Source organism: Ammospiza nelsoni, chromosome 18 (genome assembly GCF_027579445.1).
Source record: "Ammospiza nelsoni isolate bAmmNel1 chromosome 18, bAmmNel1.pri, whole genome shotgun sequence".
Classification (NCBI taxonomy): Eukaryota; Metazoa; Chordata; class Aves; order Passeriformes; family Passerellidae; genus Ammospiza; species Ammospiza nelsoni.
Genome location: NC_080650.1, coordinates 3,011,327 through 3,033,111, shown reverse-complemented (window position 1 = coordinate 3,033,111; position 21,785 = coordinate 3,011,327). Strand labels below are relative to the sequence as shown.

General features: G+C 52.0%; 3 protein-coding genes across 3 annotated transcripts in view; 1 reads left to right on the top strand and 2 right to left on the bottom strand.

Annotated features, from left to right (window-relative positions):
* Window positions 1-55: 55 nt before the first annotated feature.
* PSMD9 (proteasome 26S subunit, non-ATPase 9) lies at window positions 56-3,783 on the bottom strand. Its single transcript, XM_059485304.1, has 6 exons — window positions 3,568-3,783; window positions 3,373-3,475; window positions 2,436-2,629; window positions 1,892-1,993; window positions 1,309-1,397; window positions 56-980 (listed from the first exon to the last, which is right to left on the bottom strand). Exons 1-6 carry the CDS (start codon window positions 3,679-3,681, stop codon window positions 953-955), a joined length of 630 nt encoding a protein of 209 aa, XP_059341287.1. The 5' UTR covers window positions 3,682-3,783; the 3' UTR covers window positions 56-952.
* Window positions 3,784-4,744: 961 nt separating this feature from the next.
* Window positions 4,745-10,101, top strand: HPD (4-hydroxyphenylpyruvate dioxygenase). The gene is made up of 14 exons (XM_059484890.1): window positions 4,745-4,795; window positions 5,013-5,039; window positions 5,769-5,831; window positions 6,541-6,645; window positions 6,767-6,809; window positions 6,891-6,973; window positions 7,102-7,191; window positions 7,283-7,386; window positions 7,546-7,623; window positions 7,776-7,938; window positions 8,266-8,337; window positions 9,020-9,142; window positions 9,276-9,392; window positions 9,477-10,101. The coding sequence occupies exons 1-14, from the start codon at window positions 4,793-4,795 to the stop codon at window positions 9,585-9,587; spliced, it is 1,182 nt and encodes a 393-aa protein (XP_059340873.1). The 5' UTR covers window positions 4,745-4,792; the 3' UTR covers window positions 9,588-10,101.
* Window positions 10,102-11,314: 1,213 nt separating this feature from the next.
* Window positions 11,315-21,785, bottom strand: part of SETD1B (SET domain containing 1B, histone lysine methyltransferase) — a 47,447-nt gene continuing 36,976 nt past the window's right edge. Inside the window, exons 13-18 of the mRNA XM_059484889.1 lie at window positions 19,125-20,660; window positions 17,690-17,856; window positions 17,319-17,450; window positions 17,098-17,217; window positions 16,606-16,743; window positions 11,315-15,911 (exon numbers count right to left, since the gene is read on the bottom strand). Of these exons, the coding sequence (XP_059340872.1) occupies window positions 15,738-15,911; window positions 16,606-16,743; window positions 17,098-17,217; window positions 17,319-17,450; window positions 17,690-17,856; window positions 19,125-20,660 (2,267 nt within the window). The 3' untranslated portion in view covers window positions 11,315-15,737. The remainder of the gene's footprint in view (window positions 15,912-16,605; window positions 16,744-17,097; window positions 17,218-17,318; window positions 17,451-17,689; window positions 17,857-19,124; window positions 20,661-21,785) is intronic.

The window sequence follows — 21,785 nt, the reverse complement described above, 5'->3', positions numbered from 1 at the left end:
ATTATCTCCCTGACCCGGAGAGGCTGCCCCAAATAATGACTTCTATGAGAACAGAGAGAGGCAATACTCAGTTTTATTGTTTTGGGAGACTATTTTGAAAGTTCAGCTGGAAATACGCTTTAAACAATCCAGTCATTCCCAGAATCCCTTCCAACAGTTTTTATGCACCTGTGGTAGTTTAGGAATGGTGTTCCCCAATTTACTGTTCCCACTGAAAACACCCCAGACCCTGTGCCACCCACTGCTCCTGCAGCAGGATGGAGAGGAGAATGGGAGGCACAAAAAAGTAAACCCTGTCCTGGCTGGAACCAGGAAAACACCCCAAAATCAAATCCTGCAAATAAACAAATTTTTTAAAAATTAAAAGAAAATAGAGAGAGAAGCTAGGAGTGTTCTTATCATGACTACATAAAGTACTAGAAGTTCCAAAAGTAGAATTATAACCCCTATTCTTCACCTCATTGTGTTAAATAACTGGGCATTCCAAAAATCCTTTCAGTATGTTCACTGACTTTAAAAGTTGTGGCAACATGGGAAGATGAAGTATCAAACTTGCATATCTCTTGTCTGTCATCTACTGTGACAGGCATCAAAAAGTGCTCTAGGACTTTTTAGCATATATTACATGATATTCAGTGAGGAGTTTTAAAGGGGAGAAAAAAGGAATGCTCTGTTATCACCAAAAAAGAGCATTTCAAGCTCTTTGGAGCATGTATCAAGTGCGATTTGGGTCTCTCTAGAGCCTTATTCTAAATTGAGACAAGGTGGAGGAGATGAGAAGCCACATCTTGCAGCTCTGCAGGTTCCTCCTGACAACCAGTGCAATTCTGAACTGCAGAAGTCTGCCAGAACCCTCCATGCACCAGAGGTCACAGCAACACCACATTTTCAAACCAGATCAGAGTCCAGAAAGCAGGAACAAGCTTCAGCTTTATTGTTCTCCCAGCCATGGTCATCTTTGTAAAGGAATGATATTGCAGCTGAAAAAAGAGGATAGGAGGAAATATTAAATTTTCATTTCTCAGACAGGCACAGAAGACCTGGCATGGGATGGCTCAGACCCACCACAACCCTCCTCCACTGGCTTCCCAGACAAACCAGCCACTGAGACCTTCCTGCCTGTGCTCATGTTTGACGGAACTCCACTCCCTGTAACCCTGTGCAGCACCAGCAGCCTCCAGCTCCCTGGTGCCCACCTGTGAGGTCTGTCACAGTGGGCAGTGACACAGCCAGGGCTGGCCCTGCTCAGGAAATGTGCCCTGAGCTGGTGAAAGCCTTTCTTCCCTCCCAAGTGAAACAGTAGCTCACCCCAGGAGGCCCTTCCCAGCCCAGCGCTTTGGAGTCAGCCCCACGTGCACCCTTCTGCCCCCACGGATCACTGTCACACTCAGGGGTCTCTGAAAGAGAGGAAAAAATAGAAAAATAACCAAAATGTTTCACTTTTCCATACAAAGTCAACTCCCTTCTTTTCCTGAAGCACACAAAGAACATTAAGCCCAAGGAACTGTTCTGCAGCAGTGCCCACTCCCCCTCCTGTGGCCATAACTGAAAGAAGGGAGTGTTTTGTGTGAAGTCCATCTCCAGGAGATCCCTCACTTCCACCACCAAGCACTTAATGGCTGTGGCAGCTTCTCTGGCCAGGCCACGAGGGTGGCACAGCAATGCTGCTGCAGAGTCCCCAGGGAGAACAAACAATACTCTCACCTCTCAGCTCTTCCATTGATGAGCAAATAGCTCAGTGCTGTGAGAGAGCAAGGCTACAACTGCACAGACTGAATCTGACACTGTTTTTGACAGGGAAATTATGATTCCAGAGATCCAAGTTCCATAGAAAGAGCTGTGGCTAACAGAGACAGGCAAGAGAATGCGGCCACAGCAGGAATGAGCTCACCCCCTCACTGTGCTGTACCACCGTGGCAATGTTCTGCAGGTTCTGGAAGTTGTTTGCATTGACAGATCCAAACTCCACAATCTCATCATCAACTTGAAGTCCCTGGACAGAAATAGAGAGAGATGAGCATCTGCATTCTCCAAAGACAGTAATATCACAGGAGCATCACCCTTCACCGAGCCACAGGGAGAGATATGTGCTACAACACCCATCATACTCAGGCAAGTGAACATCACTACAGCCACAGGGAGAGGTGAGTGTTCATGCCTCTGTTCCGTTTCATGGGAGGAAAAATACTGAGGCTGGAATGGTCAGTGAGGTGTGGAAAGAGCTGTGGTGCCAGGACACAGCTCAGAGAATGAACATCCATCTCATCCCTGTACAGTGACCAGCCCCTTCACAGGACATCCCAACATGATAAAAAGAAGGGGCTGACACCCTAATCAAGGCCCCAGCTTATTCCCACTGATTAACAAGAGGCAGAGGGAGCCATGAGCTGTCTGGCTCCAGTCAAACCCTTCCCCATGAGCTGTGCCCCACGTACCGAGACACTGGCGGGAGAGCCGGGGCTCACGGAGTTCACTTTGGCAAAGGCCTGGGGCAGGCTCTGGCTCTGGCTCATGGCCTCAGCCAAGGCCTCTGCCTCATCCCTGGCGTGTTTCTCCTTCTCCCGGGCGTGCAGCTTGTGCAGAGCTTCCTCCACCTGCTTCATCACGGCCTTGTGATCATTCTGCAAACCTGTGGGTGACACCATGAGCACACAGGGAGCGGGAGAGGCTTCCCCCAAAGGGCTCTCAGCTGTTCCCCCTGCAGTCACACAGAGCAGTGCCCTGGCTGTCTCTGATCTCAGCAAGAGCCTCTGCTCTATCTGCTGGGGCCTGGTGCCAGCCCAGCAGATGTTTATCAGTAAAAGACACAGAGAAAACCACCCTACAAATTTTGGTAAACATGCAAAGGCCGAAGGGCTGCGAGGCCCGTGATCCCTTAGCACTCAGTAAGCAGCTTAAGTCTTCTTTCCATTAAGTCACCTGCCCTGAGGATGGGCACTGGGAACGTCTGCGATGAAATAAATATGAAGCTGCTTCCTATCCAAATTTTATTCTACAAACAGCTCAGAAAAGCTTTGTTGTGTTTCACAGATCCCAAATGGCTCTGCAGCAGTGGCAGAATTTCAGTGCTGCTGCAGCAACACGTGTTCAAAAGCATTTTACTGACTCAGCCCAGGCGGCAGCTCCGAGCGCTGAGCAGAACCTGGGGAACAGGCTCAGAACAGCCCCGGGCCTGGGTTCTGAGGAATTACTACGAGCGCCATGGGGGTTCCAGAGAGCTCCGCGGTTCCGCGGTGCCCGTTCCCGGGCAGAGGCCGCGTTTGCCCCGCACATCCCGGTTTCGCTGGCTCATCCCGCGGGATGGGGCGCGGCCCGGTCCCGGGAAGGGCCCCCCCGCCCGGTTCCGTTCCCCGTTCCCCGTTCCCCGCTCACAGATGATGTTGTGCCGGGCGGTGCGCACTTGGTACAGGTCGATGTCCGAGCGGGGGAAGCCCTCGGCGTCCACCAGCGGCTCGTGCATCCCGACGCCCTTTTGCTGTGAGAGGAGAGGCGGCGGTTGGGAGGGGGCCGAGCCCGCGGGCCCGCACGGCGCCCCCCGGCCCGGCCCGGCCCTGCCCGGGCACTGACCCCCTCCAGGAGCTCGTAGCACGCCTTGATCTGGGCTTCAATCTCGTCCTTGCGCCGCACCAGCTGCTGCACATCGCTGACGGTGACCGGGCGGCCCCCGCCGGGATCCGCCATGGCCGCGGCCGGACGGGAGCCGGGACGGGCGCGGGGCGGGGCCGGGGGCGGGGCCAGCGGGGCCCGTGAGGCGATGACAGGCGGGGACAGAGCGGTGACACGGGGGTGACACAGCGGGGACACGGCGGGAACACAGTGATAGCAATAACGGGGTGGCACAGCCGCGTCACTGCCTCTGCGGCACACCGCTGTGCCGCTGGCATGGGGGGGCACAGCGGTGTCACCGTCACTGGGTCACGCTGCTCTGGTGGTGCCATGGGGCGGCTCTGATGGTGACACGTGGTGGCACAGCAGTGTCACCACCAGTGAGTTAAGCAGCTTTGATGGTGACATGGTGACACAGCCAGGTGCACGATGTTATGTCCCTGTCCCTGCTGCTGGCCCCTCTCCAGTCTGTGGCCCAGAGCATTTGCCGAGTGTGGCATCCATGTCCCGGGCAGTGTGACAGGGGACAGCCCTGTCACAGTGAGACCCCCACCCCTGTCCTCCGTGCCGCTGGCACCACCCAATCCCCCCGTGCTCATCCCCTCCGGCCTTGCTGGTGGCTGCGACTTCCCACCACTCCCAGCCAGGTGGAGTTTGTGCACTGATGTCTCCCCGGCAGGGCCATCTCTTGTCCCCTCCTCCTGCTGTCCCACATTTTGGGGTCCCTGCAGCGCTGGGCTCGCCGGGGCCGAAGGTGGCCCCGTGCCCGGACACCAGCCGGGCTCTGCAGGCTGTCCCGGCTCAGCGCTGCCCATGACATGTCCCCAGGGAGGGTGAATGTCCCCAGGGGCAGCGGGCGGGCCGGGGGATGTGCTGCCCGAATTGCGTCACCCCCGGTGCCCGGTGACACACGCGGGGCAGGGGTTTGGCTGCGGGGTCAGCAGGGTCCCCACCCTCCGCAGAGCCTCACGTGCTGCACTCGGTGCCCCCGCAGGGCTGCAGGAGCCGTGACACGGCCCCGGTGACAGCCACCCACCGCCCCGCTCTGGGCAGCTCCCGGCCCAAAGCTTCCCTGGGTTGGTGCTGGGAGAAGGTGGGGCCGAGGAGGAGCCTCCCCGTCCCGTTATATTGAAAGCGCCCCGTTCTGAAGCTCTCTTTGCTTCCATCGCATCGCCAGGTCACAAAAATGGTGAGGGCAGCAGATGGGAATTAATTCAGACGTCGGGGGCTCCATGCACGGGACACTTTTGGAGATTTAAGCTCTGCTTGAGTTCGGATTTTCCAGTGACTGTGCTGGACGTGGCACAGCAGAGCTGCTCTCACAGCCTGACCTTTGGATTCAGCTCCCTGGGGGTTGCTGTACCTGCCTGTCCCACTAATGTCCCTCTTTTCTCATTCTCTTTCAGACGTCCTACACAGACAAGGGAGAAAAGGTAAGAGTTGTGTCCCTGTCCTGCCCTTCTGCCTGGTGTGAAACATCGGTCGTGTTCCTGCAGATTGTGTCAATTCCTAGATTACCTGTTGAAATTAGAAGTAAAACTGCTCTGGGCCACACAAGATCCTCGTTGTAAATTAGTATTAATCATTGAAATTTCTGGTTTGGGAGGAGAGTGACAAAGAGATGGATATTTACCAGTCAAGTCAAGCCTTAAGCTGAATCCTCATTCCATGCAACATTTATTTCCAAATGCTGCATTTTTTGCCTCCTTTTTCACTGTTAAAGTGTTTCCAGTGCTGGGTGTCCTGTGCCAGCTTAGGCAGTGGTGGGGAACGGAGCAAAGGGGATCTGTCCTGGTGCTGGTGGTTGTGTAAGAGCTTTTGTGGAATAATTAATCTTCAACACAGTGAGGTTTGCAGGTGGGCAGCTCGCTGGGATGGCCACTTGTGGGGAGCACTGGGAGAACTGGGACTGTGGCTGTGGGCAAAAGTGAATCAGTGCTTTATACCTTCCAGCCTGCAGTGCAGGATCCTGCAGCGGGACTTGACTGTAAAGCACTTTGGAAAATCACCATCTGGGGGCTGTTCCACCAGTTAATTCAGATGCTTTTGCAGCAGATGCATTTTCAAGGTCCCAGCTGGTGCTTCCCCCTGCTCCAGAGCCGAGCAGTGCTGCAGGAAATGCAGCAGCAGCAGCTTTCAGCTCCATTTTCCTTTCCTTTCAGCCCCAACGAGGTCGCTTCATCCACTTCCACTCCATCACCTTCTGGGTCGGCAATGCCAAGCAGGTGAGAGGCTGCAGCTGCCAGGCACACGTGTAAGGGGACAGCAGTGCCAGGGGACAGCAGTGCCAGGGGACAGCTGAGCCAGGGGACACCTCCCAGGCCGGGACAGGCCGGGCTCTGCCGGCATTGGCTGCCCGGGGGGTGTTGGTTCCTCCCGGCAGCCCCTGGGCCGGGGATGTGCCGTGTCCCAAAGCCCAGCCCTGGCCTGGCACCCGTGGCCTTGGTGGCCTTGATGGCCCTTGCGCAAGGTGAGGGGCGGCTCCTGGGGGTGGGACATGGGACATGGGACATGGGACATGGACCAGGGCACATGGCCAGGGCCAGCTGTGGCCACCAGCCTGCAGAGCTGCGTGGGCTCGTGGCAGCTGATCTCCAAACCTTGCCCTGGTCTCCATCCCCCACCCCTGTGCTTCACACCTGAGCTGCTTTTCACGCAACCTCACAGAACAGGGACACCCAGAAATGTCTCCTGCTCCATGGCAGCCCTCACAGAAAGTTCTGGAGGCAGCACTTCCCACTGAGTTTGGGCTTTTTCCTCAATCCTGGCCCTTGCCTCTGCCTGTTCCCCCTGGGCTGCTGGAGGAGGCAGAGAAGCTGCTGCCTGTTCTCACACACACAAGTGTGACTTGCACCTGCCTTGGTGGCTGTTCTCCATGGCCTGTGGGCCACCAGCACCACAGCTTCACCCAGAGGGACTCTTCCCTGCCCACAGGCTGCATCCTACTACTGCAACAAGCTGGGCTTCGAGGAGCTGGCCTACCGCGGGCTGGAGACCGGCAGCAGGGAGGTGGTGTCACATGTCATCAAGCAGGACAAGGTAAGGGAGCCCCTGACAGAGGTGCCACTGCCAGGGCAGGGAAAGGTGAGGTGGTGTCAGACCCACCATGAACACCATCACCTGTGGCTCCATCCTCACCTCTGCTCCTCTTCCTCGGCAGATCGTGTTTGTTTTCTCCTCCGCTCTGAACCCAGGGAATGAGGGTAGGTGCCACTGGGGGGGATGCAGTGGGAAATGAACAAAGCAGCTCTGCTCATGCCTGTGCCTGTTCCTGCTCCGGGCAGAGATGGGGGAGCACCTGGTGAAGCACGGGGACGGCGTGAAGGACGTGGCCTTTGAAGTGGAGGACTGTGACTTCATCGTGCAGGTGGGCAGGCCCTCTGTCCCCTCCCACACAGCCCCCCAAAACGGTGAGGGGAGGCAGGAGGGCCTGGGGATGTCTCCCCCTGGCCTGGGGGAGCTGTGGCAGGACAGGATCTCTCTCCTTCTGCCCAGAAAGCCAAGGAGCGTGGTGCTGTGGTGGTGAAGGAGCCGTGGGTGGAGCAGGACAAATTTGGGAAGGTGAAATTCGCAGTGATCCAGACGGTGAGTGGCAGGGCAGGGCCATGGAGCTGCCTGCACCTGGGAGGCCCCTGCAGAAACAAAGCCACAACACAACCACTTTGCCCCCTCACAGTACGGTGACACCACCCACACCTTGATAGAAAAGCTCAACTACAAGGGCCTGTTCCTCCCTGGGTACCACCCACCCCTCTTCAAGGACCCCCTGCTGCCCAAGCTGTGAGTACTTTCCAGAGGCTCCTGCCTGGCTCTGCCTTTGTGTTCTGGTGGGATATCCCACCGAGGAGCTGGACAGGTCCCCACTGCCTTGCCCTGGAGCCCCCTGAGCTGTGGGGTACCCCTGAGCCTGGCTGAGACCCCCCTTGTCTCCCCCCACAGACCAAGTGGCAAGCTCAGCTTTGTTGATCACGTTGTGGGGAACCAGCCTGACCTCCAGATGGTCCCAGTGGCGGACTGGTAAGGGTGGGCAGAGCTGGTGGGGGTGGGATGGAGCAGCAGCACAGCTCTGCTGGTCTCACCACTCCTGCCAGGGCTGATGAAGCCAGAGCACAGCTCCATTTCTGTGGGGATGGAGCAAGGCCTTGACTGTGCCCTGGTGACCTGGGCAGGTACCAGAAGAACCTGCTCTTCCACCGCTTCTGGTCAGTGGATGACAAGCAGCTGCACACCGAGTTCAGCGCCCTGCGCTCCATCGTGGTCACCAACTACGAGGAGACCATCAAGATGCCCATCAATGAGCCAGCCCCTGGCAAGAAGAAATCCCAGATTCAGGTGGGTGGATGCTGGTGGTTGATCCGTGTGGCTGCCTCCACTCCCAGGGGAACCTTGGTCAAGGAACAGGGACCAAGGGTCAGTGATGTGGAGCCAGAGCAGAGCTGCTGTGCTGAAGTGCCTGCTAGAAAGGAATCCTGGCTCTGCTTGGGCCTGACAAACCCCAGGGGAGCTGCTGGGCAGAGCCCGTTTACCCCATCTCATCAACAGTGTCTGTCATCGTGTGGTGCCCCTGGGCTGATCTTGCCTGCACATTTTTAAGCCCACACCATCCCTTCACAGCTGTAGCTGTGCTGTCACTGCCATGGTGACATCTTTTCCCTGTAGGAATACATTGATTACTACGGAGGGGCTGGAGTTCAGCACATCGCACTGAACACCCCCGACATCATCTCAGCGGTGAGTGCAGCCTTGGGACCTGCCTGCCCTGGGATCCCTGCCCTGGGACCTCCCTGCCCTCAAACCCCCTGCCCTGGGACCTCCTTGCCCTGGGACCCACCCCTGCCCTGGGACCTCCCTGCCCTGGCTCTGGGCATGGTGCTGCTCATCACAGGGTGCACCATGACCCTGTCAGGGCACAAGGACACAGAGCTCATGGCCTTTGTGCTGTGGTTGTTTTACAACCAGCCTTAACTGCCCAGGGGTCAAAGGGACCTGCTGCACCTGTGAGCTGCCTGTCCCTCCAGCTTAAAGCAGTTGGGGTCTGTAGGGTCCTTGGTGGCACCTTTGTCCTTGCAGGGTGCCTGGTGGGACACAGCCAGCCCAGGCTGAGCCCCACAGCCCATCACCCACCTTCAGCTGGGGCAGGTCTGGGTTGAGCACCCAGGCTTGGGCTCCTCTCCAGACCAAGGCATCAGGCCAGAGCAGGACAAATGATCTTGCACAGCTCTCTGCAGTGCCTGGGGAGGACACCTTGGGCCTGCCCATTCGTGGTGCCAGAGTGAAATGATGAGACAGGTTCTCCTGCCTGAGGTTGGCCAATGCCATGGGAAAGCATCTCCTGACACTGCCCATGCCAGGAAATGCTCCTGGCACAAACCCCTCCCAAGCTGAGCCCTGCTGGGTCTCCCCTGCCTTGCAGATCACCAACCTGAAGCAGAGGGGCATGCAGTTCATGGATGTGCCCTCCAGCTACTACCAGGTGCTGCGGGAGAGGCTCAAAACTGCCAAAATCAAAGTGAAGGAGAACATTGACAAGCTGGCGGTGAGTCAGGGGGGAAAGGCCTGCCCAGGGCTGGAGCAGCTCCCCACAGTCCCTGCAGGGATGTGAGTGACACAGAGAGCCCCACCCGCTCCTCTGTGGGTCTTTGAGCTGTCCCCTCATTTCTTTTCTCCAGGAGCTGAAAATCCTGGTGGATTTTGATGAAAAAGGCTACTTGCTGCAGATCTTCACCAAACCAGTCCAAGACAGACCCACGGTGTTTCTGGAGGTGATCCAGAGGCACAACCACCAGGTTGGTTTGAGTTTGTCCCTCTGGTCCTGGCCAGGAGCCCTCAGGGCCACCCAGCCCTGGTCCCTAACGGTGCCACCCCTGCAGGGCTTCGGTGCTGGCAACTTCAAGTCTCTGTTTGAGGCCATTGAAATGGATCAGGATGCCAGAGGAAACCTGACTGTGCTGGAGCCCAATGGGGAGACCAGGAGGATGTAGGGGATGGCAGCAAGTGCCACCCTCATCCCCAAGGAGCTGCATCCCAAATGAACTGGGAAACACCCCGCGTTTTGGTAAATAGCCCAGACTGGAGTGCCACAAAGCCAGGGAAGCCACTGCCAAGCTGGACAATGCAAAAGGACCCAACAGCTCTCCCAGCCCAGCCCTGGCACTGCCCTTCTGTGACCTCCTGGGAGATGGGGTGTGGGAAATAGCAAACACACTCTCAAAAAGCAGCTTAATCTGATCCAAACCATGGAATTCTTAACAAAAGGGCAGCTTTAAGGCATGTGCCAAAGACATGCAGCTACAGAGGAAGACAGAAGAAACAACTGGGAGTGCTCAAATTCAGTCTACCCAAAGTTTTAATTTTAGCTACACGGGAAGCTGCGACAGCACGGAGGCGTTTTCCTCTCTGCACATCTCCTTTTGTAAGATTTTGGTTTAATTGCTTTTAGACTCAATCTTCAATTTGAAATTGCTGAGAATAAACATGGTTTTAGGGTAGCTCCAACACTCTGGAATGAGAATTAATTGTATTTACATATTTCAGCCTTCCCAAGGCAACAGAGTCTTGCTCTAATACCTGTAAATTCCTGCATTGATGATGGGTTGGGGTTTCTCCCATGTTTCCAGCAGTAATTGCTGGCACTGGCAGCAGTTCCTTGGCTCAGATCCTGACTGCATGTGCAAAGTCCCCTCTGGGTGTTGCTCTGGAGTTGTCCTTTGCACGGGGAATTCCTCCCCAAAGCAATAAATCCCTTTTCTGACCTGGCCTGAGTGCCTGGGCAGTGCCTGTGTTCCCAGGGGCTGCAGGACACCCTGGGGTGCTGCACAGCCCCTCCACAGCCCCCTGTTCCCTTTTTCCCAGCAGGGGAGCTCTCAGACCCCAAGCAGCCCCAGCCCTCAGCCCAGGCTGAGCCCCCCAGGAGTGGCTGTGCTGCAGCCCTGCCCTGTGCTCACCTGAGCAATGCAGGAGCTGAGCTGAGGTCTCCTCCAGCCTCTGTCCTTTCTCTTCCACCTCCTCCTCCATCAGCCATTCCCCTTGGCCCTGCTCCAGGTGTTTATTTGTGAATAAAAGCTCAGAGAGGCCATCCTGACCCCCCAGCAGCAGCCCCCCACTGTTGGGGGTACATGTGCCAAACTCCCCAGCTGCCCCTTCCCTGGGTCCCAGGGAGCAGAGCTAATCCAGATTTCAAACAATCACAGAATATCCTGCAAGGGACCCACATGAATCACCCAAGTCCAACTCCTGGCAATTTGAATAAACTGATTTTAAAAGAAAGAAAGCAAAGAGCCTCTGGCCACAACAACCTCACACACCACTGACCCCTCACTTGGTGGTTAAGGGCTTTTGCCTCCATAAAGTTAAAAATAAATAAATAAATAAAGGATATGAAATCAGAGCAATCCAGGGGAGAAGGAGGAGCAGGGATCCCTCACCTGCAGAGTTGGACAGGTTTGGGACTCCTGGTTCACTGTCAGGAGAGTTCTGCTTCAGCTCTCCAAGGCTCTCAACATTGTTAATACTGAGACAAAATGTACAGACTAGAATCACTCACATATTTCTTTCATGTAATACAATGTTGCTTAAATTCATTTCCTGCTCACCAGAATTAATATTTTCAGTAAACTTTGCTGAAAATCAGTTCTTCACACTGTTCTTGTTCTGCATCTGCCTCCTTGAGCTCTCATAGCTCCCAGGTAACATATTAAGCACAACATAATTTTTCTGTAAGAAAAGTCAGTATATTTATGGTTTGCTTTATAAAAGTTACTATAATACAATGGTACATAGTATTCAATTCACAAAAATATGAACAAATATATACAGCATGACACAGCCACAACAAAAACACTTTCTTCAAAACAAGATACATACTGGTGACAGATTCTATATGCACAAAACATCCCTAAATTTATAAATTTGCTTAACCAAAGAAAAAGCAGAAATTCTAAATCTTCAAAGCAGAGTTGTTTTTTTAAAGGAACTTAAGAAAAAAAAAATTAAATTTATTGCAAACAATTTGACCTGCCTACTTTTAAAGGAGGCCCTTGATTTCCACGCTGGGAATTAAAACCAGAAAACTGCAAGAATTGGGAGCTGGGTGTTCCACTTTGCTTCAAAACTGCCCCATTGTTTTAGAGTGTCCTTCTTGATGTGTTTGCACTTGGACAAATCCTACAGTGGCAACTGAGGAAACTCATAAAAACAAAACAAATATTAAACTGAAAAAATCCAGTTGCTAATTTGCTTAAATACAATTTAGGGTGTCTATTAGACTGTACACATTTCCTCGCTTGAAATAAATAGATTTTGCACATAAGGTTTCAGACTGAGGGAGGGGGGAAAGAAGAAGCCTTGACTTGGCAATTTTTTGTCTTCAGTTTCTTAATGCTTCTAATTGCATCTATTTATTTGACAAAAAAACCCCATATTTATACACAATTTACATTATACAAAGCTTGACACAAGCTGTAAATGCCACCAGCTCCTTTGCTATACTCAGTCCTTCTTCCTCCCCATCTTGACATGATTTAGAGCTGGAATCTGTTTAAAAAGAACTCCAAATTACAATAGTCACTTTTAATAAACTATTTACATGCTCTTGAAGTACAAAGAAATCAGCAAAAAAATTTCAACATGTTTCTACAAGAAACAGTGTTCGAAGAGAAGATTCTTGAGTTCGCCTATGTACAGAAAATGCATTTTTTATACTTCAAAATCCTTTTTTTTCCTTAAACTTTTATTTTGTACAGAAATGCACTGAAATGATCCCTGAAAAAAGGTCACAAAAACCAGAACTGAAACTACTGTATTTGTTGGGGTTTTAAAATGATGGTTGTTTTTTCTGTCCTTGTAGAAATAAGCTGCTCTGTACAATATAAATAACTGCAGGATGAGCCCCATGCCCTCCAGCCCCCCAGCTCCTGTGGCTGCCAGCACAGAGGCACCTGCACCTCCACTCCCACAGCTGCAAACCAATTAAATTCTATTTCCATCATTTTGCTCTTTTTTCTTGGGTCATTCCTCCCAGGGAGATGGAATTTTGCAGAGAGCACTGTAAATGTCTCTCCCTTTTTTGTCTTGGGCTCAAATTGAAGTGACAACAAATGTGGGGATGGGTTTTTCAGTGGACAAAAGCAGAGTCCCTGTAAGCAGCACGTGCTGCTGAGGCTCCCTTGTCCCTGTCACTGTTCCCAGGGAGCCTGTGCTGAATGGAACCACAGCGACCACAGCTCCTGCCCTGCTCTCACCCCAGCCCTACCAGGCACAAGGCAAAGGATCTGAGGCCTCTCCCACCCATCTGTGGCTGCAGGGCTCCCCTGGCAGGGACAGGGCACCCATGGAAATCACTGCACCAGGCCAGGGAGTTCTCACCATAAAATGATTTGTTTGGAGGTCAGGAAGCTTCTCAGTCCAAGACAAAAATCTCCCAGGGAGGACTCAGCAAGCCAAGATTTATGGGGAAAAAGAGAATTCTCAGGTTTGGCTTTGAGACCAGACATGATTTTTCAGAAGTGCTGTGGCTTCAACAGCTCTGTTCCTTCCTGGGGAAGTGCTGGGAGATCAGCTCTTCTAAAAACTCACATTATTTGTCTGGGATCCTAAAAGGGGATGAATTACAGGCAGATTCAGAAGTACCCAAGTGATTTAGGTGCTCATGGTCTTTGGCACCCAAATCCCTCTGGTGCTCCTAAAACACAGGACCTGAAGGTGACAGGGACCTTCCTCCCCAAGGATTAAGGCAAACTGCAGGGGCTGCTCCCAGCCAGGGCACAGAGATGTGCTGGGAACACAGGGCTGGGCCAGCTGGGGTGTCCTCACCCCCACAAATCCACTATTGATGCACTGGATTGATGGAGCAGAGAGGGAGAAGGCCAAGGACAGGGGCTTCAGTTCTGACACACAGGAAACTTCTGTGCATTTCCAAAACCTTGCCAGTCAAAGGCCAAGCTGTGGAGATGCCAACCAACACACTGAATCTCACTCAAAAAAAACCAAACTAAACTGAGCAGCTGGCTTAACTCCCAAATGCCATCACTGCAGTTCCAACCAACATTCAGAGAGAGAAACTTGTGCTTCTCATGATTTTAGGTTCTGGGTCACCAACACCCAGGAGCTGGAGAGATTTAGGAAGAAGGAGGAGAAACAAAACAGAACTGAAAGAAAAGCAGAGATGGACCATGGGCTGTCCAATCTCAGAGCCAATTTGCTTGCCCTCAGGCAGGAACACAGGTGGGATTAAGGCAGCTTGCAGCCCTCTGTGTGTTCCTGCTCCCTCAGCCCTTTTGTCTGGAGGAGAAATACAGAGCAGAGGTCTAACCTACATTACAAACTCCACACTGCAGTGCAGGCCTGGCAATTCCATGGAACAGCTGAAAAAACTTCCAGGAACCTCTTTTGCAAGGTTGTCACCTCCGAGGGGGGTTTGGAAAGAACACAAGAATACAGCTGTGCAATTTGCTCTGTGGGGAGAAGGTGTTTAGTTATGCAGATAATCTTCCATTTCAGAATGACATTGCAGCTTCCCCTTACAAGCCAATTAAAAAGGGTTTAGTACAACTAATCTCTACTTTTAAAGCAGGAGAAATTCAATGCAAATTGAATCAATGCAAACTGATCCTGTCTATACCTGAATGCTGGTGTAACATTTCCAGATCTCATCCAAATAATTATTTTTTTGGTGTTTGGTCCCATTTTTAAATGGAACCTCTTGAAGACCTGCAACCTTCACCTCAGCACATCTACAAGGACAAAATATATTAAGAAATCATTTTAAAACATGCCTTCCAAATGTAGAGAAGCAATTCATTTGCATGCTATAGATGGGGGGGACAGAATTGCTTTCAGGGACATTTCTACCATGATTTTCTGGAGGGACAGGACCACCCCTGGCCAAGTTACTGAGTAACAGAGGGAGGAGAGCAGCAGGGCACAGCCTGCTCCTATCACAGGAGGCATCTCCCACATCCAAGGACAGAGCAAATACTCCCTGTAAAACACTGGAAGGGCAGGGAAATGCAGATGAAAGTGAGAAAAAATGAATACAAGTCACACATCAGCCTGATTCCCACCCACAGGAACAAAGTCCTGCTACAAACGTGGGCTGTAGTCTTTGCTTGCAAGCAGGGCAGGATTTCTACAGCATCAACAGGGGCTGAGCTCTCCACTCACTGTCAGCCTCTCCTGCAAGCAAGACAAGCCCATCCCCAAGGAATGGGCATCCCCAAAGGCCACAGCTGACCCCACCTCTCCCTAGTGACTGAAGTACCCAAGGGTTTCTCATGTGCAGCTGCAGAGGTTTTGATCCCCCATGGACCAGCATGGCATGGAAAATGAGAGGGGAGCCCAAGGAGGGGAGCTGAGCTCTGGCTGACCTGACCCTGCCCTGGGTCTGGCTGAGGGGCCTTGTTCAGGCTCATCCCTAAGGAAAAGGCAGGACAGATCAGCTCTAGTCCCACTGTGGACACATCACACACACACCCGCAAGCACTCACGCACTCACTCACTCACTCACACACCCCCAAGCCTCTGGCTTGCTCTGTAACATCAACCTTACATTTATTTACAGCTTACTCTGAGAAATCTGTGCAATTTCAGCCAATCAAGCTCCCAACAAACCCTATATGGCATTTTCAGTCTCTGCTTCACATTTAAACGTTGAATGTCTTTTTCAACCAACGAAAACTGATGAGAAAAAGGTAGCAGCATTTATGAAACAATGAAGGCTTATAAGAACAATTTAAAAAAAAAAGGTACCATTATCCCATTATGGAGCATTACTTCAGGGACTGAACAGAGAAGCTAGTGTTTGGATAGACCATGCCACAAAAGGTAGCCACCTTTTTGTGTGCGTGTTGGATCTGAAAAGGAAAAAGCACCTGAAACATGAACAGTCCTCGTAAGCGTGTGCGCTTTTTGCTTTCACTCAGGATCCTGGCAGAAGTGCGAAACTTGCTTGGTTTTCTTCTCTTTTTCCTCTTTTTTTTTTTTTTTTTGTAAGTATTTTTTTGCTTTTAAATTTTTTTCTTCCTTTTTTTTCTGTAGGTTTTTTTTTTCCTCTTTTTTTTGGCAAAGTGCAACCACACCTGGTTACCACAGTTTTGACATGGCCGAAGGTGCAAGTGTGATGAGAAACCTCGAGTTCAGTTCAGGGTTCCCCTGCAGTTCTCAGAGCCACAGAGACACGGGATCTTTACATCCTCAATTGGAAACTTGTAGTCGTAGGTAATTTCCTCGTTCACATTGATGTGCTGCTTGGAGTAGATAACGATCTTCTTTTGAGACTCCACCGTGATCACTTTAGCATAACAATTTGGCTGCAAGGGTGACACAACAGGTGAGGATGCAGGTTTCAGAGTGCCACAGCTTTCCAGCCTCCATACAATTATTTCAAGATAAAATAAAACAGGGCAGCCCTTTCCCGAGACAACCCCAGCCACACTTTCAGAGCCTGGACTCAAGAGGGAGGTATGAAGCCAGAAAACAGAGCAGCCCCCCTTGTGCTGCTCCAAAATATCCACATTCTGCTCATTTGTGGAGCAAAAGAGCCTGGATGATGCTCCATCAATTTTGTCCCAGGTTAAGAGAAGCTCAATGCTTAACAGTTTGGCCAGGCAAGTCTGAGAGCAGACTGCAGCACGGAGCAGAGCAGGAAACAGCAGGGATTATTTTCCCATGCGGACACTAGAAGGAGCTGAATTTCCCACAGCTGAAATTTGCTATGTTTTAAGGAAATATTTGTTAGATTTGCTCTCTCAGTGTCCATCAGGTTCCCTGAGACAGCCAGAAGGGCTCCTGAGTGCACTCAGTCTCCCTGCATGTTTCACTCCTCAGGTCTCTCCAAGCTCTTTACACTCCTTTAGACCCTGCTCTGACCTGCTGTGGCTCATTAACATTTAATCACAACCCTGCGCCCCCTGCCACTTCTGAGCACCCCAGTCAGGGCTGGCAGGACCTCCCCAGGCTTGTCAGCATGCCAGGGAACAAGGACAGGCCAGAAGAGATACTCACATTGCAGCTGTGATTGATGAACCTGGCAAAGTTCCCACACTTGGTGGCATCGATGATGGTGTCGTGGTCGACTCTGAACATGTAACTGCTGCCGATGCCCTCGTCCTCGTATCGCTTCTCACGCATGTCAGCAATGACCTGCAGAAAGCCAGGCAGGCTCAGGACACCTGTGAGCAGCCACCTCACCTCCACAAGGCTCCCCTGAGCTCTGCTTGTGCCAGGCAATGGGGCTCTGTAAGATCCCCACTACCCCAAGAGAGCACACACCCAACTGGAAACACAGAAGTTCAGGATGGGCTTCTTAAGGAGGCTTCTCCTGAGTGCTCCAGTTTCCATGGATTGTTGGAATTCCCACCCTTGTAGCTCCAAACCATGCCAACCTGTGCTCATCCCACAGAGCTGACACCTCCGACCCAGGACCCCAATCCTTGCTGTCATACTCAAGGATTTCACCGAGGGCTGGTTTTTGCTCAGATTTCAGCCACAGCTTACCTGCCTGATGTTCTGCCCCACGTACTCTATCACCATCTCATCAGCTGCAATGGGCTCCATAGCAAAAAGGCCCCAGTCGTGAATGTGGCTCTTGCAGAATTTTAGTTTTTTCTTCCGGAACTGCATGAAGAAAACACCCCAAAACCCAACCCTGAATTAGCCACAGCACAGACCAGGAAAGGATGTCTCTGGGTCCAGGATCTGCAGCAGGGGGTGTTTACCTTGAGCTGGTTGAACTTGAGCAGGTCACTGTCACAGCTACCAGTGAAGGAGGAGAGGAGCCTGCGCTGCTCTGATCGCCTCTCGGAACCAGCCCGGGTGGAAGCGTGAGGTTGGGCAGGGATGCTCATACCCTGAGAGGACAAATGGGGGATCAAAGCTGACCCAACACCCTGCAGGCTCCCTGTGAGCAGCCCCTTGTGCTACAGCACATCACCACAGAACACCTGACATCAAACATTAACACTCCCCACACATCCCCAGGACAATCAAGGAGACAAACAGCTCCCTCTCCCTCCCTGCCAAAAGGCAGGAAGCACCTGCTGTGTGTGACAGTGTCAAACCAAACCCCACTCACAGCTGGATTCCTCACCTGGGTGTCAGCTGGAGGCTCCTCTGCAAAAGCTCGGCTATTGTTGAGGTATTTGAGTTTGTCCTTCTTATCAATTTTGTAATAGCCCTCGCTTCGCGCGCAGCCCGTGACGTGCTCCCGCATGCCGTCATCCCGCTTCTTCTTCTTGGGGGTGGAAAAGCTGGTGGGTGCCAAGAGGTTAAGGAGAAACACAGCCAGAGGTGGATATCAGACTAAACTCGCTACAGTTGCATGGAGCTAACACCTGGAGCCTGGAAAATTGGGAAGGTTTTGTGGGGTTGTAAAAAATAACATTACTACTGGAGAGCCTTGGAGAGGGGCTGCTCTCAGCAGCCTTGAGACATCAGCTCCTTCAGACACACACTACAAACCTTCAGAGCTTTGTCTCCTGGAAGGACAGTGGAGCTGTACTGCTGCCAGCTCACCCCACAAACACAGCCATGAAAGCTACAACAATCGAGACTGACCCAAAAATGCTTGCTGTGAGGGAAAATGTATCCTTGACACCAAAACACTGAAGCAGAGGGACCATAAAAACCAGGAGGTGACAGCCTCAAAACCAGAGTGCTGAGGGTTGGCTGCAAAGCAGAGGAGCCTGCAGGTACTTTCACACTTGCCATGCAGTGTGACACACGATGAACTCAAGGTGATTTGGAAGTGGCTTAAAAAGTGAGTGTAATTTTGCTGTTACAGTATAATCCTTATCAAGATGGAAAGAGATTTATTTTCACTATGGGTTTTGTTAGTTATCACTGACTGTTTTAGGTGGTTTGGGCTTTTTTGGTTTTGCTATCCTGTCTTGCAGGAAGCAAGGGATGAAGATATCTGAACTTCACACAATCTCTAGCAACACACAAGGTGGTGTGTTTGTCTTCTTCAACACATAAACCTGGACATCTTTCCTGAAAAAAGTACTGGAGAGTTCTGAGGTTTTCAGAACAGTCTTTTAGGCTCTGCTCTGGAGAACACTACTGGTGGGTGCACACACACAGAACCCTGATGTGCCACTTAGAAAGCTATGATTTTATCAGTATTTCAACCTCAAAGCAACTTAAAGCTGCTAGAACCACTAACTCATTGTTTTGGGCACAGATGGTGAGATGATTTTTACAGCAAGTTTTAGCTCCAAGTGAAAGCTCTGTATGTGCAGACTAGAAATTCCACAGGAAAGCTGGAAAAAAAGTCTGGTTACATGCAGACAGAAGCTTCTCAAACCAGGAAGGAAACCTCCCCAGAAGAGGTGCCTACAGATTGTCCCTGCACTTCCAGACTGAATGTGCAGCAGGAACAGCCACTTCTGCAGTATTTTTGTATTGCAGCTTCAGAGAATGAAACAGTCTAAAATTCCCTGCTCATCCAAACAATCTCTATTCCTGTAAGGAACCACCAACTTCTCGGGCATCTCACACGTGCAGCACACCGTGAGAAAGGATATAAGGATGGAAAACCCAGAGGGTGTCATTGAGCCAGTCCATACCGTTGTCCTGCTGCAACAAGCGGTCGTAGGTGATGCACATGAACTTGATGTCCTCCTCGTCAATGCCCCCGTTCCAGATGTCGTACAGAATCGTCATCTCCTCGAACTCGGAGCGCGGCCTGAACTGCGGCTGGGGCGGGGAGTACTCGGGGGAAGGGATCACCGGCAGCTCCTCGGATTTCCTCTGCCTCCGCCACTGGCGCTTGGGCTTGGCGTGAGCCTCCTCTTCCTTGAAGTCTTCGTTCCACTGGTTCTCCAGTTCCTTGAATGGCAGCTTCTCTGCAACTGTCTCAGCTGCTATTTTCTCGTGGAAACCGTCATTCCTGAAGTCCAGGGTGACGGCTTCAGGGTCTTTCAGTCCGTAGTAGGCATCAGGATGTCCGCTCAGCAGCTCTTTGCCCACGGCACCTTCCACCAAGGCCACTGGCATGGGAGGAGGTTCTATGGTTTTGCCCGAGTACACATCCAGAGACAGGACAGAAGGTGGGGACCGCCTCGGCCGACCCGGCCTCCTTTTGGGAAGAACAGAAGGTGGTGGTGGGGGAGGAAGGATAGAAGCCCCAGGGGGTACTTCTGGGGAGAGCAAAACAGGTTTTACTTCTGCCTTGCATTCCTCGATGGGCATTCTTCCATCTCCATGCACGCACGGCAGGGCTGCTACAGGTATTGGCTCATCAGGTGGCAAAGCCATGTCCATGTGGAAATCTGCTTGCGGGGGGCTGGCAAAGGGGATAGGGGAAGGAACACTGTTCATGCTGATCGTAAGGGAAGCACCAAGAGGCTCTTTAAAGGTTTTCTCTTCTAGCTCATCCTCTGACTGCTTCTTGCCAGGCAGAAGGCAAGGAATGGTAGCACCAGCCTCTGGGAAAGTAGGCGTGAAATTGAAATCTCTCCCAGGAGTCCGAGGAATGCCACTGTTAATGCCAGGGGACTGGGATGGGTAGGAAAAGGGGCTCCCTGGGACTTGAGGGGAACTGAGGGTCAAGCTGCTGCCTGTAAGGGGAGCATCGCTTCCTGGCGTGGCTGGAACAGTGTCCGTGCTCTGCGACTTCGTCAAGGGGTGCGAAGACTTGGCCAAAATGTCCCGCCCGGGAGTCCTGGGAATCTCCTCCTCCACGGATGTTTTGGTCACCATTAATTGTTCAGGGAACTTTTCTGGAGGGACTAAAGGCTCTTCCTTGCCGGGAGTGGTTGGCAAGGGAAGCATGGAGGATGGCACCTTGTGGGCTGGCAGCAGGACAGTCTCAGTGTCCGGGTGGATCAGCACCTCCCGCCCCGGCGTGCGCGGCAGCCGCTCCTCCTCCTCCGCTTTGACCCGGCCTTCCAAGCTGCTCTCCTCAGACTTGCCAAAGAAGCTGCTTTTGCTGGGCAGAGGTTCCCCAAAGACTCCTCCTGGAGCAGAGATACAGAGAGACGCCTCCTCATCTTGAGATTCAGGCTTTGGACCTTCCTGTACCTCTGGCTCCAGCATGGGAGTGGGTTCGGACTCTTCCTCTGAAAGGGGAACAGAGAGGAGAATCAGCAGCTTTGCCTCCACTTGGTTACTTGCCACTTGCTAGTAAAGACATGTTGAAGATGCCACAATTAAAATACAGCTCAATTCCACTGGGAGGCTTTAAAGCTCCAGTGCTTTACATTTTGGAGGCACAGAGTGTAGAGTAATTAGACACTACCACACACTTTCCTAATGGACCATAAAAAACCCACACTATTAATTTGAGGATTAACTCCGACACAGACCAGAACGAAGGTTTCTCTGCTTTCAAAAGCCCTGACAACCTTTTGTACAGAGATTAAAGGAAGGAGTGGATTGTGGAGTGAGGACTTTGGAGGAGAGCTGCCAGAGCCCAGAGCTATCACCTTTCCTAACGTGGGAACTAAACTAACTGCAGGGCCAAGGAGCACCCTCAGCTCTCCAAGGAGGGAATGGTGAAGGGAATAGAAGAAAACTCCTGAACAACACATGAGGCAAACAGGAAGCCCTTGTAATGGATGAGGACACACTCAGATGGTATCAATGAGGCAATTTATATGCTGCTCTCCCTGCAGCAGCCTCATTTGTCTGGAGTTTATTTACCCACTTAGGGCCAGGTCCAAAAGGAATCAACGGTGAATCTTGTTAGGCAGCTCAAAATAACATTTTCAAGTGGGAGAACGAAAGGAGGTGAAAATGCTTGGAGAATTGGAAGGGAGGCATTCTCTGTGCTGAACAAACCAGGGCTGCTGGAGAAGGGTCTGAGCCTTGCCACTCCTGCATGAGCTGGGTTGCTCAAGGACAATGCTGCAGTTGGAGTTTGTTCCCACAGCTTACCTGGAAAGCTCCTTACACATGTCAAGTTGCTCAAATGCAAGTGTCTCCAAATTTATGTTCTTTCAGCACACTGACCTGTTCTAGAAAGGATTCGTGCAAAACCAGTTTTGCCCTGCCCTGTTTAACATTTTACCTCTTTGTGACTTTTGGATTTTGCAGTAGCCAAGGAGTGACACCTTGTGCAGGGATTGGATTTCCAGCTCTCCAAGTGTCAGAACACTGCCCAGTCCTCAGACACCAGAGCTGCCCAAGGCTCCACAGCAGGCCCCATTAGATGTGCCCTCCCTGTTGGCTCCAATTTTAACTTT

Bases quoted from the DNA above. Each gene is read 5' to 3' on its own strand.
- PSMD9 (XM_059485304.1), bottom strand. From the start codon at position 3,681: ATGGCGGATCCCGGCGGGGGCCGCCCGGTCACCGTCAGCGATGTGCAG. The intron at 3,476-3,567 runs GTCAGTGCCCGG...CTCCTCTCACAG, and splicing joins GCTACGAGCTCCTGGAGGGG to CAAAAGGGCGTCGGGATGCA. The intron at 1,994-2,435 runs GTACGTGGGGCA...ATTTCTGTCCAG, and splicing joins GCTCTCCCGCCAGTGTCTCG to GGACTTCAAGTTGATGATGA.
- HPD (XM_059484890.1), top strand. The intron at 7,939-8,265 runs GTGGGTGGATGC...TTTTCCCTGTAG, and splicing joins AGAAGAAATCCCAGATTCAG to GAATACATTGATTACTACGG. The intron at 8,338-9,019 runs GTGAGTGCAGCC...CCTGCCTTGCAG, and splicing joins CCCCCGACATCATCTCAGCG to ATCACCAACCTGAAGCAGAG.